General features: G+C 32.5%; 1 protein-coding gene across 2 annotated transcripts in view; it reads right to left on the bottom strand.

Annotated features, from left to right (window-relative positions):
• Positions 1-17,728, bottom strand: part of wapl (cohesin release factor wings apart-like) — a 96,923-nt gene that overhangs the window by 36,799 nt on the left and 42,396 nt on the right. For both annotated transcript variants that reach the window (XR_015040808.1, XM_085815652.1), the window contains exons 7-10: positions 13,901-14,167; positions 6,674-6,785; positions 5,887-6,002; positions 4,479-4,555 (exon numbers count right to left, since the gene is read on the bottom strand). Coding sequence is in view for 1 of the 2 variants with exons in the window: in XM_085815652.1 (XP_085671778.1) it covers positions 4,479-4,555; positions 5,887-6,002; positions 6,674-6,785; positions 13,901-14,167 (572 nt within the window). In the remaining variant the exon portion in view is untranslated. The remainder of the gene's footprint in view (positions 1-4,478; positions 4,556-5,886; positions 6,003-6,673; positions 6,786-13,900; positions 14,168-17,728) is intronic.

Here is a 17,728-nt window from a genome sequence, read left to right as displayed (position 1 = left end):
TGAAGCTGTCTCCACCGTTATAGCCTGATAACCTGAAGGCTGTGTTGTTGATTGTGTCAGCATGCTTATACTAGTTCTTCGGCGATTGTAATGTGATTTTGGAGCTTTCCTGATTAGTACTGGCTAAATAAAGTGTGTTTTGATGCTTCATTAAGTGCTGTCATCATTATTCAAATCCACACAAAGTCCATATGAATGTGAAGGAAGAAAATAATGTAACAACTGGTGTCAGAAAAGAAAAACGCAACAATATATATATGATGCTGCCAATTGCAATAAAAACGAGAGGTGCATAACTAGATATTATAGCAGTTGCATACACAAAACTTCAACATTCTAAGGCTAACCGTTTTTGAGTTACGTGAAATACATACATTCTACATATATGAGAATATCTCTTTTAAATCCATTTAGGGAAAAAGACAAAGGGAAAAAAAAAAAAAAAAAAAAAAAGAGTCCTTTATTGTATGTGCATTTACAGATGTCACACACACACACACACACGGGGAAAAAAAAAAAAAAAAATCAAATCAGTTGTCCTTCAATTTTTAACTTTTTTAGTGGTCATCATGCCCTGGAATCTAAAATACGCTCTCACATCCCCTTAAAATATGTGTGCATACTTTTATTAAAGAAAAAACATTTATTGCATAAACAAATGCAGTGTTTGTTTACAATATATATTGTTCTAGAACATAAAAAGCAATCCTTAAATTTTAATGGCTAGTTTGTTATTGTTTATTTTTAATAATTCTATTAAAATGAGGCTTTTTCTAAAGAGCCATACATAAGTCATCAGATGCATTTATGCAATTTCTGGCTGTTTTATATTATTATTTTTATGTGCAATACTGAAAATTCCATTTCACAAAGGTAGGTTGCATATATTAAAAGTGTCTCTAGTGCTGCTTTTGCCAGTTGTGAATAAGCTTCTAACTGTTTACACGAGAACCGTTCTAAGTCTAGTTTTTCAAATTCCATTTCCATACACACATTAGCTCATATTTTGATACGATCTTATTTTAAAAAATTGTTGTCATCCATTGAATTCGGATCAAACAAAAATGAATTGAGTATCTATCTATTAATTTTGCCAATATTTCCTGTGGAAAAGTATCCATCAAATGATTCACTCAGTTGGCTGGAGTTGAATTACAATTTATAGTATAATTACTTTTTTTCATTTTTCAAAATGACTGAATGAAGTAAAGAAAAGTTTGCTAAATTCACATGATCAACTTTTCCAAAGTTTTAATTTTTCAATAAATGAAGCTGATTTTTCACTAACTGTTATTATGTTCCAGACAAATTCTTGAAATGAAATGCTTACTTCATTATGTGGTAAAATATATCTGCTACATAGGCTAGCTGAATCAATGTATCTCTAGTTGTAAAAGCTTCCATTAAATCACTATTTTGAACTGTTTACATTCTGTACATAATTCAAAAAAACTCTTCAGCAAGCAGCCCTTGGAGAGCCACTGTATTTTCGCATAACAAAAAAGCACAGTATGAGCAGCACTGATTTCTTTGCACAAAGCATGAAAAATATGATGATTCAGCACTCGCCCTCTGATGTACTGCATTCGCTGCTGTAGTTAGATATTGTTTCAAATTCTCCGACAAAGTTTTCGATGCAAGTGCAAGAATGGTGATGCAACATGCAGTGCTTTATTGTAACTTGAGTACTTCTCTTCTCATATATAAACTAAATCCAGAATTTGTACCCAACATTGCAGGGATACCATCAGTGCAAATTGAGCCTATAATACTCATGGGTATTTGGTGTTTAAAATTTTTTTAAATATTATTAAAATTATCAATGCATTTTATCATTGAATCAAGCGGAATAGCATTCATAAAATATAAACTTCTATTATTTCATTTTCTTTAATGTATTATGAAAATACAAATAACCAATTGCAGTTATCAACACCAGTTGGATGCTTATTTTTAGAGGACTGGCTTTGATATCTTTTGCAATTTGCAGTAAAATATCAGCAATGAGATCTTCAATGCGTGATTGAATCACATCATTTGATAGTGGAATTTGTTGAATTTTCTTTTGTGCTTCAGAACCAAACAAAATTTTTGCATTTTCATGTGCATATGGTTTCACTTATTTCTTCAGCTATTGTATGGCTTTTTTTTTTTTTTTTTTTCCTTAGCACAGATATGCTACTTGATAAGAAGCTTCTAGCAAAGGCTTTTCAAACTGCTGCAATGTTAAATTTTGTAACTGTTTCACTGGCATCAAATTGTGCTTTCTTAGATTTCAAACTGCAGATTCACCACCTTGCTGATTATTGAAAATTTCTAACAACTTTGAAGGTTTAAGATTGGAGTTTGAAAATATTTTGCAACATAAAATACACTGTCATCATTGTGATTGATTCGTCATTGTATCATGATACGAAACCAATTTTGAATTTGTTTCATATTGTGTACCATCTTTTTGTGTTGTACAAATGAATCCATAAACAATATAATCATCTTTGAATTGATGCTTTTTCAACGTAACGAGCAAAACTACAATTAAAAAAATTATACAAATTTTTATCGATGGGTAAATTTATTTAATTTCAATAAATACTAAACAATATTAATTAATTAAACTAAATGTTACAAACCTTGTTTACATTCTTATTCAAGGTCTGCAAATACATCTCAACTAGTTTCTGTACTGTAGGTGATAGTGTGACTACATTAACTGCATGTACTGACAATTGATGACAAGCGTGATGTGCTGAGCAAGGAGGTTAGCAAAATGGAGTAGGCCTTCCCCATATGTCCCAGCAATGAGGCCACGAAACGTCACGGAATGACATCACAACTCATCATACCCACAGCATGGGTTGGTTTTGTTTACATTTTAATTGTTGATATTTGTAATATGCATGGTCACCTCGTTCGTATTTTTAGCCCAAAAGAGCATTAGTTCAGAAGGGCCATTAATTTCAAAACAGGATTTTGTTTTGATTTACTATAAAAATCTGAATCACTTTTCAAATTGTTGCCACCAAATATTATTGTCCTGTATTACTGAATAATTTGCATGAATGTAAACATGTTCCCTCCAATGTAAAAAAACAATAAAACCATGGTACCTAAAAATCATTAAATTTTGAATAATGTAGTCCTCCACCCGAATATGGACATCTGAAAACCCAAATTTTGTATTTGTTTTATTGTGTATTTCACATTTTGTAAAATTTTAACGAATTTTTGATTTCAAAGCAAGCAATGGCAACACTGTACAAGAAAAACATTTTTACCTCAGAAGTACAAGAAAAACATTTTTACAGCAACGGTTATGAGGATGAACAGCATGCGAGACTGTTTACCAGAAATTCTAAAGATATGCTGTTTTTAAATATTTTATTGTGTACTTCAAACTCTGTAAAACTTTAATGAATTTTTGATTTACAAACTCAACGATTTCAAAGCAAGCAACAGCATTAAACCTGCATTTAAAAAAGAAAATCGCCAACGCGTGAGACTGCCTATCAGAAATTCTAAAGATAGGCTGTTTTTTAAATACTTTTAGCCCAAAGGCACATTAAGCCTAAATGCTCTCAAAATGTGTATGTGTAAGTAAATAAATAATAATAATAACACTTTGGGCTTTTTTTTTTTTAAATTTTTCTTGCATTCCTGGAAATCCTCTCTCCAGGATTTCCAGGAGTACTTGCACTCCAGGCTAAGAACCACTGGTCCAAATGGATTCAGGAACGATCAAAATGGAAATTTCCTCTGAAAAATTTTTCATGATTACAATACTTTCTTTACTTAATATAAGAAAGTAAAAACTATTTTAGAATTTCATTGTTTTCATCATCAGATACAGAAGGGGAAAAACAAATCTTCAAAATAAAGTTTACGCTGAATCTCTTCAAAAATCATCCGATTGTTTCGATATATGCTCTTTTAAAACAAGAGTGGTTAATATTAGCTTCTGATTTCTCTCTCTCTCTCTCTCTCTATATATATATATATATTTCAGATATGCAGCATTACAATTTTAAGAGGGAAATTTTTCTTTTCTCATATCTGCCTCTGACCATGTGATCAACACTTGGATATACTTTTTAAAAATGAGATAAGGTGACTTTCTAACTTAAAACATAATTTTTTCCCTACACTATTTTAAATTCACTTTCGACAAACAGCCACTGATTCTTAAAAACAGATTTTGTTAGATCTTTATAATATTACCATTTCAATCTTAATTCTACTCGGCATTCACAAAGAACTCTTGTTTTCATATTTTTTGTGATATTTTAATTCACTGTTGAGCATATAAAATACATTTATGAACAATAATATAATTGAAACCAATAAATGTTAAATGCTAGAAAAATGCTTCTCTTGTGATTAATTATAATAACTAGAAGTAACATACAGGTTCTATGTCACTAAATATAGCACTAAAAAGAAGAAAATATGCATGTTATTTACAATTATTAAAAACAAAATACCTTAGACAGGATACAATTAAAGATGAACCCTTGTAGTTCATCACATATTCTTGATTTTCAGAGTTCATATGTGTTACCTGCATGAAGATAACATAACTTTCAAACACAATAAAATCTGTATCTGAAAAAATAATTATAATAATGCAATTAAAAGGCATACAGAATTTACACTAAAGTGACAAAAGTCATGGGATAGCAAATATACAGATGGCATTAGTATCGCGTAGAAAACGTATAAATGCGAAGTGCTTTGGAAGGGCTTTCATTTGTGTTCAAGTTATTCATGTGAAGAAGCTTTGACATGATTATGGCCGCACGACGAGAATTAACAGACTTTGAACGCGGAATGGTAGTTGGAGCTAGACGCATGGGCATGGGTCATTCCATTTCGGATATCGTTAGGGAATTCAACATTCTGAGATCCACAGTGTCCAGAGTGTGCCAAGAGTATCTAATTTCAAGCATAACATCCCACCATGGACAGCGCAGTGGCCGACCACCTGCACTTAACGACCGAGACCAGTGACGTCTGTGTAGAGTTGTCAATGTTCACAGACAAGCAACACTGCGTCAAATAACCGCAGAAATCAATGTGGGATGTACGAGGGACGTGTCCGATAGGACAGTGCGGAGAAATTTGTCTTCCTTGGGCTATGCCAGCAGAAGACCGACTCGAGTGCCTTTACTGACAGGACGACATTGCCTGCAGCGACTCTCGTGGGCTCGTGAGCATATCGGTTGGTCCCTAAACGAATGGAAAACCGTGGCTTGGTCAGATGAGTCACGATTTCAGTTGGTAAGAGCTGATGGTAGGGTAAGAGCTGATGGTAGGGTAGAGCTGATGGCTGATGTAGAGCAGACCCCACGAAGCTATGGACCCAAGTTGTCAACAAGGCACTGTTCAAGCTGGTGGTGGTTCCATAATGGTCTGGGCTGTTTTTACATGGCATGGATTCGGTCCTCTGGTCCAACTGAAACTATCATTGACTGGAAATGGATACCTTCAGCTACCTGGAGATCACTTACAGCCATTCATGGACTTCACGTACTCAAACAACGATAGGATTTTTATGGATGACAATGCGCCATGTCACCAGGCCACAATTGTTCGCGATTGGTTAGAAGAACAATTCCAGCGAATGATCTGGCCACCTAGATCGCCCGACATGAATCCCATCGAACATTTATGGGACATCATCGAGAGGTCAGTTCGTGCCCAAAACCCTGCACCGTCAACACTTTCACAATTATGGACGTCTATAGAGGCAGCATGGCTCAATATTCCTGCAGGGGACTTCCAACGACTTGTTGAGTCCATGCCACGTAAATATTAGGAGGAATCCCATGACTTTTGTCACTTCAGTGTATGTTTTATTTCATTAAAAAAAATTTTTTAACTGAAAATTACATTTTCCAAAACTCTTAAACATCTGTCTATCTTTCGAATTCTGTCTAACTGCACTTCTGTAGGATGAAATATAATTTCATTTTCTTCAGGTACCAGTAAAGCAACGCAAGATGTAACTGAAAGATAATTTTAAAGTAAATTTTATGAAATTTCAAACATGGAAATACATAATAAAAATATGATCAGGAAAACATTTTCAAAACTAGAAGAATGTCACTGCTTTCAGTCAAAAGAATACCATAATATTTCAAGTTAGCTTTAAGTAGCCAATGCATTAGAAAAGATATTTTTCACTGCTATGATGACATAAAATTTAATCATTCAGCATCAAACTTTTTTTCATTCAACATAAAATATTAAAAATATAATAATTATTTAACTTGCTGAAAAATAAGATAGGTACTTCGCTTTCTGTTAATCTCTTAATTTAAAGTATATTTAATTGTAATAAAGCTAAATATATGTCTATTTGATGATATCTATTTTCTACTAAAAAAGTTAAAACACATGTCTATTTCAATTTTTAATGCATCATATTAAGTTTTAGTTGATAACTAATTACGCAAACAATAAAAATAATTAAATCTGTGGTCATATATACTTTCACAATATGGGCCAAAAATACATAAAATTGTTATTTCAACCTAAATTTAAAATCAAATTTAAAGAAGCAGACTAGCATTTTCATAATCCTAACATTTCACATTTTTTTACGATTCCTGCAATTAATATATAAAAAATTATTATTGTAATCTAATCTATTTTATTAAATGAAATTAATTTTCACCTGTATCAGCAATTCTATCTAATCCATGAAGTGTGCGCATTTCTTCTTTAAACCATTCGCCAGCTTTTCTTGACGTTAGACTTAATAAAGTCTCCATAGCTAATATACCCGTCTAAAAAATATTTAAATATATATATACACACACACACATATAAACACACAGAAAAAATATCCCGATAAATTTAAATAAAGATTGAATCACATCATATAATAAATACTATAGAAAATGTCATCTCCAGAAGTTAGTTCATAGTAATAAAGTATATATAATTAGTAAGAAGAATCTGCTTTACTTCTTCCCATTCACTCCAATTTTCTAAGAAATATTTTTCAAAAGAGCAAAATCTTTATATGCAGGGGATGCTGCTATGCAATTAGAGTTTTAGTTTGTTACTCAGATTCACAAAGCAACAGAATATCATATTCATACAGCTATGGCAACACTTTTTCAAATTAAAAAAATAATCATTAGATTGTAAGTATCTTCGTGCCAAGACATCCATATGAAAATTTCGGTATGTATGAACAATGATCAGCTTACATGAGAGTGCTGGTACCTTCACAACAAGACACTGTTATGCAGCAATCTCTTGAATCAAATTACCAAAATAACTTCAGTTACTGGCAAATCAATATTTTTACAGAAAATCTGCAGCCTTCTTGATTTCCCAAGTGACATGAGATTCACATGATGAAATTTTGTCATTATATGCTTATGCTTAATCACTGATGGGGGAGGGCGGAAATCCAAACACCAAGAAAAAATTATTGTACAGTAATGAAATTTGGCCAATACATTTGTCTATGTAATATATTTAATTGACTACATTTTCAAGATCAAACGCTAATGCAAGTGCAAGAAGAGCCATTTTAAATGTGAAATAACACAACACATGCAAATGTGCATGCATTGTGTCGTACAGGTGAAGGATTCTCTTTGTGGGATAGAATTCCATGCCTGCTGCACTTGGTCAGAGGCTGCAGCTGTCATCCAAAGATGTCCCATATGTGCTTGACTGGAGAAAGATCTGATGATCTAGCAGGCCAAGGCAACATGTCAACACTCTGTAGAGCATGTTGGGTTACAGCAACGGTTATGAGGATGAACATCATCCTCTTGGAAAACACCCACTTGAATGATGCTCATGAATGATAGTAGAACAGGTTAAATCAGCACACTGAAGTACAAATTTGCTGTCAGGGCATGTGGGATAACCATGACAGTGTTTCTTCTGTCATATAAAATTGCTCCCCATCCCATAACTCCAAGTGTATGTCCAATGTGACTAGGCTACAAACAGGTTGGTTGCAGATGCTCACATGGCTTCCTTCTAACCAACATATGGTCATCACTGGCATTAAGGCAGAACTGTCTTTCATCAGAAAACACAACAGTTCTCCACTCTGTATTCCAATGAGCTCTAGCTTGACACCACTGATGTTGCAAATGGCAGTGGTTTGGAGTCAGTGTAATGTACGCTACAGGGCTGGTGGTTCAGAGCTGACCTTAACTAACTGATTTGTAAAAGTTTGTTGTGCCACTGTGGTGCCAACAGTTGCTCAAATTTCTGCTGCAGATGCAATATGATGTGCCACAGCCATATGCTGAGCATGGTGGTTTTCCCACTCAGCAATGCCACGCAGCCACCTGGAACCCGGGCTTCTTGAGTTAGTATGTTCCCTTGACTAGTGCTGCCAACAATCATGCACAGCGGACACATTCTTGCCAAGTATTTCTGCAAGATTGCGAAAAGAAATTCCACCTTCTGTTAGCCCTATATTACATAACCTCCTTCAAACTCACTGAGTTGCTGATAATAGCTTCTTCATCTTCATAAAAGCATTCTTGACCAACATCAATTTGTTATGTCAAATTTCAATGATAACAGGGTTCGTAGCCACATTTTAGTTAAAAAAGCACTTTTCAAGCACATTTTAAGGGAAAAAATACGCATCTGTCTAATTACATTATACACTACTGCATAATCTTAAAAGAAAAATTAGACTTGTAATTTAAAATATGGAGAAATGCAGTATTTATTAAGAGAGAATGAGCATTACCTCAACCATGGAAAAAAATTACTTTTTTTTTTAAATTTTTAAATAACAGTTCAATTTACAGAACTAGTTTACAATGAGAGAGAAAAAAAAAAAAAAAAAAACTATGCAGAACTAAACTACATTACAAGATTTAATGATGAAATTTCAGTTTAAAATAGAGAAAATAAATAATAATAAAGCCATATTTATTGTATTCGCTTGGCACCTAATAATAAATACAATTTATTTTTCCACTCATATTAATATTTAAATAATTTAACTTAAATCAAAATTCTGAACATTTTCTAAACTTTCGTTGCAAAACAGTTTTCCCTTAACAGATATTGCAAAGCAAAGTAATTTAAGTAAAAAAGAGGGCTCTGGTGTAGAATTGCGTGCCCCTTCGATTAGCAATAAATTATGTTCAATTTTGGCCATGAAACTCTATTTCTGGTTATTATGATAGTTTTAGCTTTGCTTTAGCATCCTGGATTTTTTAAGGGAAAATAGATCAATGTGTACATGGACAAACTTAAGGCAGTGCACAAGTTTGTGCAGTTCTCCGATGTTTCTTTAAGGGAAAATAGATTGATGTGTACATGGACACCAAGTTTATGCAATTCTTTGACTTCTTGTTTTGATTTTGTGTAGCAAACATCTTGAAATTGTGCCTTCATGCCATCAATCATAATCTTGGCATAAAAAACGAATTTGGGGTAAAAAAAAAAAAAAAAACAAGGGGCGCCCAATTGTAAACTTTTACCAAAAAGAGGAACATTTCTGAAATCAAAAGATGGGAAACTGCTTCATGCAGTCATCCTTTAACAGTAAAAGCTTAACTAACCCGCATACTCGGAAATAGCCAAATATTCCAGATAGTCGAGCGTGACTGGAAAGAGAGGAGAGAGGCAGATTGTAGCCATTCTTTAGATTTTTCGGTTAAATAAATGCTTTTGACATTTCAATATGTGCATCATAAAAAAAAAAAAAAAAAAAAATAGTCCAACGGAACTGAAAAATTTTCTGCTTAGCAAGCACAGTAAAAACTCTTTTAGGTATTCATAAACCAATCTCAGACTGAACATCAAAATTAATTACCTATGCAAAATATCGAGAAAGGAAAAGACAGAGACTTACCAATTTGGGGTGTTTTTCATTCTAATTTTGAACAGAATTGAATTCTAATTTTTTCATTTTTCGCTTGGATTGGTAGACCGCAGAACTTTTAGTTCTATTCAATCCAGATTGAAAAGTGACAAAAAAAAAAAAAAAAAAAAAAAAACCTTGCTTGTTTTACAGCAACAGTAATGGTTTCAATATTCGAGATTTTGCAAAGAAAGGGAGAACCTCCCAACCTCCGTACTGTATAATGTACTCTCTCTCAAAAAAAAAAAAAAAAAAAAAAAAAAAAAATTATTTTGACTATTTGATTATTTTTCCTTTATTTAAGCCATTCTGAATATTATTCCTCAGAAAGCTACTCTGTGTTAAAACACACTTACCCATTTTTGGAAGTTTATCTTTACTTCAGTTACTGCAATTATATTATAATAAATGTTCATACATATGCTCATAATATAAGCATAACAATCATAATAAATGCAAATATGAACTGACCATGCCGAGCGAGAATGCAAATTATTAAAATCTTAATAGAAATTCAAACATGTGTAGTATTTGGGTGGGAGGAAAAGAATACCGAATGCACCAGAATTTTCTAGCGCTTTCGCAATTCTTTGACCAATAGAACAATGTGCATGTGTCTGTACTATCGCGAGCACCACAGGTTATGTTAATGCAGAGAAAGCGGAAAAAGCTATTTCCAGGAGTATAATTCACCATCGGCTTTGCTATGGGGAAAAAAATGTGCATTCATTAAAAAAAGGGGGGCAATAAAAACAAAAAAGGGGGGCTTTAAAGAAAAAGTAAACACCTATAAGAATCTTTATATTTTATTTTCAAATATAAGGAACAGCTTATATCACTTATAAGGGCCACTATGAACCCTGGATAAATAACACTTATAAATGCTACAGCACATATGTAAAGCAAACTTGATTTGCATGTCCATAATGGTGGCACTAGCACCTCACTTACGCTTCTAGTGTGAAATCTGAATAGACGTCATCTTTCAGATGCATAAACATGACTACCTAATTTCGTTTATCTAGCACAACTCCTTCTTGGTGTTGTTCTTCATGGGATTTTTTTTCCCTTCAGTGTATCAAATATTTAATTACAACACATTTAATAAGATCTTTAAACCATACCTGCATTGCTGTTAGTCAAAGAGATAATGAATATAAGCCCAAAATTATATACTGAGTCATCCGGAAAGCATTGCACTTTTTCAAATCAAAGTGTGTTTTCTTCTAATTATTTTCGTACTGTTGATTAAAAATGACCTCTATTGAGGCAGATATTTAAATATGGTCTCTTCCACTCCCATTGCATTATTCTAACATGTGTTATGGTGTAATTTTGTTTCAGTGAAATTCTACAAAAGGAGAAGCCAAAAGTTAATTTTCATCCCTTTATGCTCTCTTATTTTAAAAAGGAAAAAAATTTGCTAGTCAGGTTTTTAATACAATTTTTACTGTATATATGAAAAGTGCTCTTGCTGATACGAATGTGTTGTACTGATTGATGTTTAAGCATGAAATTTCAGCATCGAAAATGATGCCTCCTCTGAATGACAATCAACAAATACCTGTTAAAAGCAGATAATTACTGAAGCCACATTATACATTTCAGAAATTAATAAGACAAATTAAATATTCCAAAAAGTTCATGATCATTTGAATAGAAGTGGGCATGTAACCCATTACAACGTACAAGTACTCCCTACTTACCATAGTAGGATATACTTGCTCAAGTTTCAACATATGATTCTTTTCTGAAAAGAAATATAGTAACTCCTTCTTTGACAAGGCTCATTATTGGAGACGAGAAGTGGGTACTAAATGCTACAGAAAACGATCCTGAATCAAGCCAAACAGTAATATCAAGAGGGGGTAGGCATCACAAAAAGTAATTTTTCATGCAAGGTAGGAAGGACTACATAGGAACTGTACACTATGGATTGTTGCCACCAAATCAGATAATATATTCACAAAAATACTATTCTCATATGGCACACTTAAAGGCATTTTGATGAATGTCAGACAAAGACTTACTGAGTACGGCTGGATGCTTTGTGTCACACCCCATATTCATTAGATCTTTCACACCCCTCAGATTTTCATCTTTTCAAGTCACTTCAAAATTCTCTAAACAACCTGGAAATTACTTCTTTAAGAGACTTTCAAACAGCACCTCGATAACTTAAAAAAAAGGTGGGGGAGAATTTTGCAGTTGACGGAGAGACAATAAAAAATCATAGAACAAAATCGTTTTTATGTGATTCAAACCATTTCCTTGTGTTTTCTGTACTGCTTCATATGCATTTATCATCCATAAACCCTAGACCTTGCCAGATGACCCAATATAAAAATATCTTAGTCAAGATACATTCAATGGAAATTAGTCTAAGACACCAAGCTTATCTAAAAACACTATTCAACCATTTCTATACAATTATTCACATTTAAAGAAAGAAAGAAAAAAAAAAAAAAAAAAAAAAAACCACCTGCATTGAACAAGTTTAATCAATTTAGACTGGTAGATGATTCTCCGCACTGTTTTCCAATATAATAGATTCATCATACATAACAGTGGTTGTCAACCTGTGGTATGTGTACTCCTGGAGGTATGCAATGATTTAATCTGGGATATGGGGGAAAATATAATTGAGGAAAATAACATAGCAATAGAATAAATACTGATAAAAAGCAAAATATAATTAAAGTTTAATTTCTCACTTAAGAGGTACAGCAATCATAAGAACTGTCAATATGATCATTACTGACTGAAATGCATCCAAGCATTGCAATTATATCATTAACTATCTTCACCAACATCTGTCAAATTACTGGATTAATTATGCTTCATGGCCGCACCAATGGATGAGTAGTTTTAAGTCCTGAATATTAATAGCTCGACTTTGGTTTAAATCAGGAAACAGGCTGGCTACATTAATGGTTTCCTTCATGTCTGATATGAGTACAAGCCAGTTTTCCACAGAAAGTCCTTCATAAAGGCATAACTCCTGTTAGGCATATAGCTCTAGTGTGCTTTGCAATGATCAAATTACCTAATCTTATGCATTGTATGTAGCTGCTTCCTTCAATCTATCGCTAAGCATCATACAAACCAACTAGCAGCTAACTGTACTTTGATTACTGAATGAATTATCATCTCATCTACGTAGATTTATGTTTTTACAATCTTAATATTCAAACTAGTTTGTGTTATTTTAAAAGCTGTTAAAAGCAAAGTGCTATTTACAGAAAAATAGATAAATGGCTAAAATGAAACTCTGCACAGAACTGATATTACCTGTATATAATAAAAGGTAGTGTTTGCACCATGTGCTGCTTTGAAGATATTTGTTTCAGTTACGCTTGAAGTTTTACAAGGATGAATAATTTGAAGATTTGCATACTTATTGAACAATTTAAGATTACAGAAATGTTTTATAACTGTTTTCAAAGCACCCAAGAGAACTATGATCAAAAATTAGATTTGGGGTTATCCACCTGTTGAAGAAAATCACATCAAAATATCTAAAACATTTTACAACTTCTTATCAGAAAATAAGCTTCAGTTCGGGAAATGAAAAAAATTTAAGAAGTCACTATTCACAATGTTGGTTCACAAATTACTTTCCAAAACAAGGTGAGAACAAATGCTTTCAGGCATTTCAATAAAGATCTCTTTAAAGAAGCGTCAAAATTATCATATGCTGGAAAAGAATAACTTATTAACTACATTTTTTCGAACTTTTTTTCATTGAAGTTTATAATTTTATGGTAGAAAGGCTTATTATGAGAATACTGGAGTAGATGAAATGGTCATAGGTCTGAAGGGGAGAGTCTAGGAGTACTTTATAGTTTAAAAAGGGTACATGAAAGGTAAAAGGTTGGGAACCGCTGATATACAGGAATTAAACACAAATTTATAAAGTGTTTTACACTGGCTTTGAAAGTACAGGAAAATAACACATATATATATATATATATATAAAAAAAAAAAAGACATTTAGATCAAACATACATTAGTTCAAAATTAAAATATATATGTACTTACATTTATATTATCAAGTTTCAAATGTTTGGCATGTCCTTTCTGCTGCATTTCTTCACATAATTGATACACCTTCTCCCTATGCTTATCCTGCATAGCACATAAAGCAGGATCCTTTAGAATTAAATCAATTTCTTTTTCAGGATTTAACATTTCAGGGTCTGTCTCCAGTAACTGCAGCATTAATGATAGAGTACTTGCTTCAATGTCCATAGTAAGTCGATCTTGGCTTAGAACGAACATTAAAGTTGCTGTACACAAAGCCAAATTCTAAAAGAGAAATTCAAAATTAATAAAAAAACATATATAATGCAGACACTTTTAAAGCATGAATATATTTGTTATACAAGTACATTTAGAAAATAGTTTCTACGCTCTTTTACTCAGAAAAAAATTCTTTTCTTTTTCATACAAAATTTAAAAATGAAATTAAATTTTTATTGCCCTTTTTAAATTCCCCTTCTAATTTTAAATTTTCTAGTATGTAGTGCAGCCTACATTAAGAAAGTGAAATGACATAAATATAACTATATAAATATACAAGCTAATATTTACAGAATTAAGTACATAACTTTTAGACAATTTGAAGTTACACAACTGGAGAAAATTCTACACATTTAAATTATCTAAGTAGCTTTCAGCAGTTAGCCCATTTCCTTCTTCTTTCTTTCAATGCACATGAATTTTACAAGACTTAACACACCTACACAAACTGAATTACACAGTCAAGGATCAATGTAAAATGCATGACCACAAAATTTTTTATTTGGCCTATTTTGATTTATTAATAAATCACACATGAATAAAATTTCACAAAGAACTGCGGTACTTTTTTAAATATATGCATCAGAGCATTGACGTATTATAAAGACACAGCCCATATAGAATTAGAGTGGCATACATATGCATCACATTACTGAAAATTTAAATAAAAAAATTTAATAAAACATGTGTATGACTATCTAACATGTATCTTAAAAAGGATTTTGCACTTTTTATTCCAAACTGCGATGAAAATAGAGAAACAGAAGGATTGGATTGGATTTTTCAATTCTGGCAAAGCACACGAGGACTATCTGCCTAAAGGAAGGGATGCCTTCGTAGAGACTTTCTAAGGGAAACTAGCTCGTATACATGTTACACATGGGGAAAACCATGAAAACGCCCATGCAGCCAGCCTGTTCGCCGGATTTGCACTTTGAACTGAACTACCAGTGTTCCACTCGGTCTTTACTGCTCGGCCGATGGTGGGCCGGAGAAACAGAAGGTAAATCCCCTTAGTCAATAAAAACATCAGAACTTTGTATCCAGAATAGCAGTATTATTTAATATGGAAAACCAAAATCAATTAACAAAACATTTAATTAACAAATTAATTAACAAACAATTAACACACACACACACAAAAAAAAAAAAAAAAAAAAAAAAAAAAAAAATCTGTTTTCGTGCAAATGCTATTAATGATGCAGATTTTGCTTTCACTAAGAAAGAAACTTCACAATTTTGTTCATAGCAATTGCCCCATAAACCTGCTTTTGCTAATCAAAGTTTTTCTAATGTGTCATTACTAATATTAGATACAAATTCTATCCTTGTTTTTGCAATAACACTGAAATTCCTCTGGCACTCTGCATTACAACGAAGAATTGTGAGAATGGCCAATATTATTCTAGACAATTCACTATACTTTAAAATTCCATCAGCGTCTTTCAGTTTTTCAGTTAAACTCTACTGAGTGTCAATCCTGTCTGGTTTATAATTTTATCCGAGTTTTCTAGTTGTAAACTGCAAAATTGCAACTGAAAGTTATCAGTTGCAACATCAGTATCATCGTCTTTCAAATCTAAATGAAGTAACACTGAAATCTACTTGAAAAATATACTGTATCAGGAAAAGGTGTGTTTGCTAGAGCAGAAACATCTGCAACTTTTACATATAAAATCACTTCACCGTTGATTGGAAATTTATATAGTATGCAATCACATACTCGGCAGAAGTAACTTCTAAAACATGGAAATAAAACTTAATTTTGTTTTTCTCTTAAAGTTCTTCCACTATATTTATTATTTGCAGTCTCTATTACCAGATCTTCATCTTTCTTCTGACTTTCTATTTCAACATAAATCACATCATATTTAGAAGACAAAACAAACATTAGTTTTACAAATTCTGATAAAATGTCTTTAAACAGATCATAAATCATTGATTGCAAAACATGAATTAATGGAATTCTGCTTTGTAGAACTGTGTTAAGAACATCGAATGATGGCAAGATGAATTATACAAAAAGAAGAGCTTATAGAATTATACAAGAGCTTTGTTAAGCTTCGAAGACAAAAACACAAACTTCATAAGATAAAACTTACAGCAATCGGTAAATGTTTCCCTTTATTTAGCATTTTTTTTTTTTATCTTGAGAGAAATTTGTATCATCTTTACGCTTATATTTTGTAGCATTATTTTGAGAACTGCTAATTAAATTGCTCACTAGTCCAGAAATTATTTTATTTCTCACAAACCTATTTTTAACAGTGGAAGTAGTAACTACATTTACTTTACCTATTTTATAACTTTCAATAGAGCCTTTTATCTTAACTTTAGAAGCATTTATTTCTTCTTTAAAAAAAAAGTATTATGCAGCTGTTGGCATTATTTCAATTTTTTTCTTCCTTTCAGAAATCTTTCAAGATAATGATAAATATCAACAATGTGTTCATCTACAGTTATTGGCCCTTTTTCAGCTGCTAAAGATGAGAGGTGGCAGGTGCACATCATAATTTGAGAATCTGAATTTTTCTTTTTTAAGATGTCTGCAACACTAGTCTTCAAGCCTACCTTTATTAGCGCCAAGTATTAAGTCATTATCCTGAGGAATTGCATTTTCTTTTAAAGTTTTAATAATTAGCTGTTGTTAAAGCCTGCCAAATGTCCTTCTAAAATGGAGACTACACCCAGGTTCTGAAGACACTGGATTAAAAAGAGAAACAACAATTGGATGCAGTTTTGAACCAGTATTACAGTTTCCATCCATATAGAGGTAGAATGGAATTTTTTCAATGCAATCAATAAATGAAGATGAATTTTTTATACCCATTTCTTTAACATTTGCAACCGTTTTTATCCCTGCACTTGAGTATTTTTTAGCGATTTCAATATCAGCAACACTTTTCTAAATGAAGCTCCGGTGTAATTCAATGCATTCAATGGAAGTTTATGCTTAAGTAAAAAGGCAGAAAACAGGCATCCTGCATTAATAATTTTTTAGTCCTTTATTTTCACAGTTAAGATTTACATTTTCATTCCCCCCCCCCCAAAGGAACTCATGTTGTCCTTGTGTTTTTGTGTACACATATGTTTGAGAACATCAGCCCTTCCACTGTACGAAATCGAAAAATCGCAATGACAAATGGTACACATCACAATGTACTATATTTCCTTGAAATAATGGAAGGAAAGTCATCTGTGTATGATTTCTGAAAAGTGGATGACTATTTTAACTTTTTTGCAGACAACTAAAACAAAAGATCATAATTTCTTACACTATTTCCTCGAAAGCACACACACTCACACTGCTCAGCAACAAGATGAATGAAATAACAACCTCAATCTTGCTTTGTGCTCCGGCTAATATATGCCAAATAACATGCACTGGCACTCAATGCTCATTGGAGAACTGGAACATGACATTTTTGGACATGGCACTTTCTTTATTCACAAAGCAGAAACATGCCATAATTTCTCACTCATAAAACAATTTAGATTTTCTTTTATGTGTTATCTAAAGAAAAACCGTCTGCTTTCAGATGGCCAATTCCCCCCCCCCCCGTGTGT

The sequence above is a fragment of the Stegodyphus dumicola genome, chromosome 4 (assembly GCF_044657685.1).
Source record: "Stegodyphus dumicola isolate Sdum_Otavi_A_Nest chromosome 4, ASM4465768v1".
In the NCBI taxonomy this organism is placed as follows: Eukaryota; Metazoa; Arthropoda; class Arachnida; order Araneae; family Eresidae; genus Stegodyphus; species Stegodyphus dumicola.
Note: the sequence above shows the minus strand (reverse complement) of the source record. Positions and strands in the feature narration are given on the sequence as shown.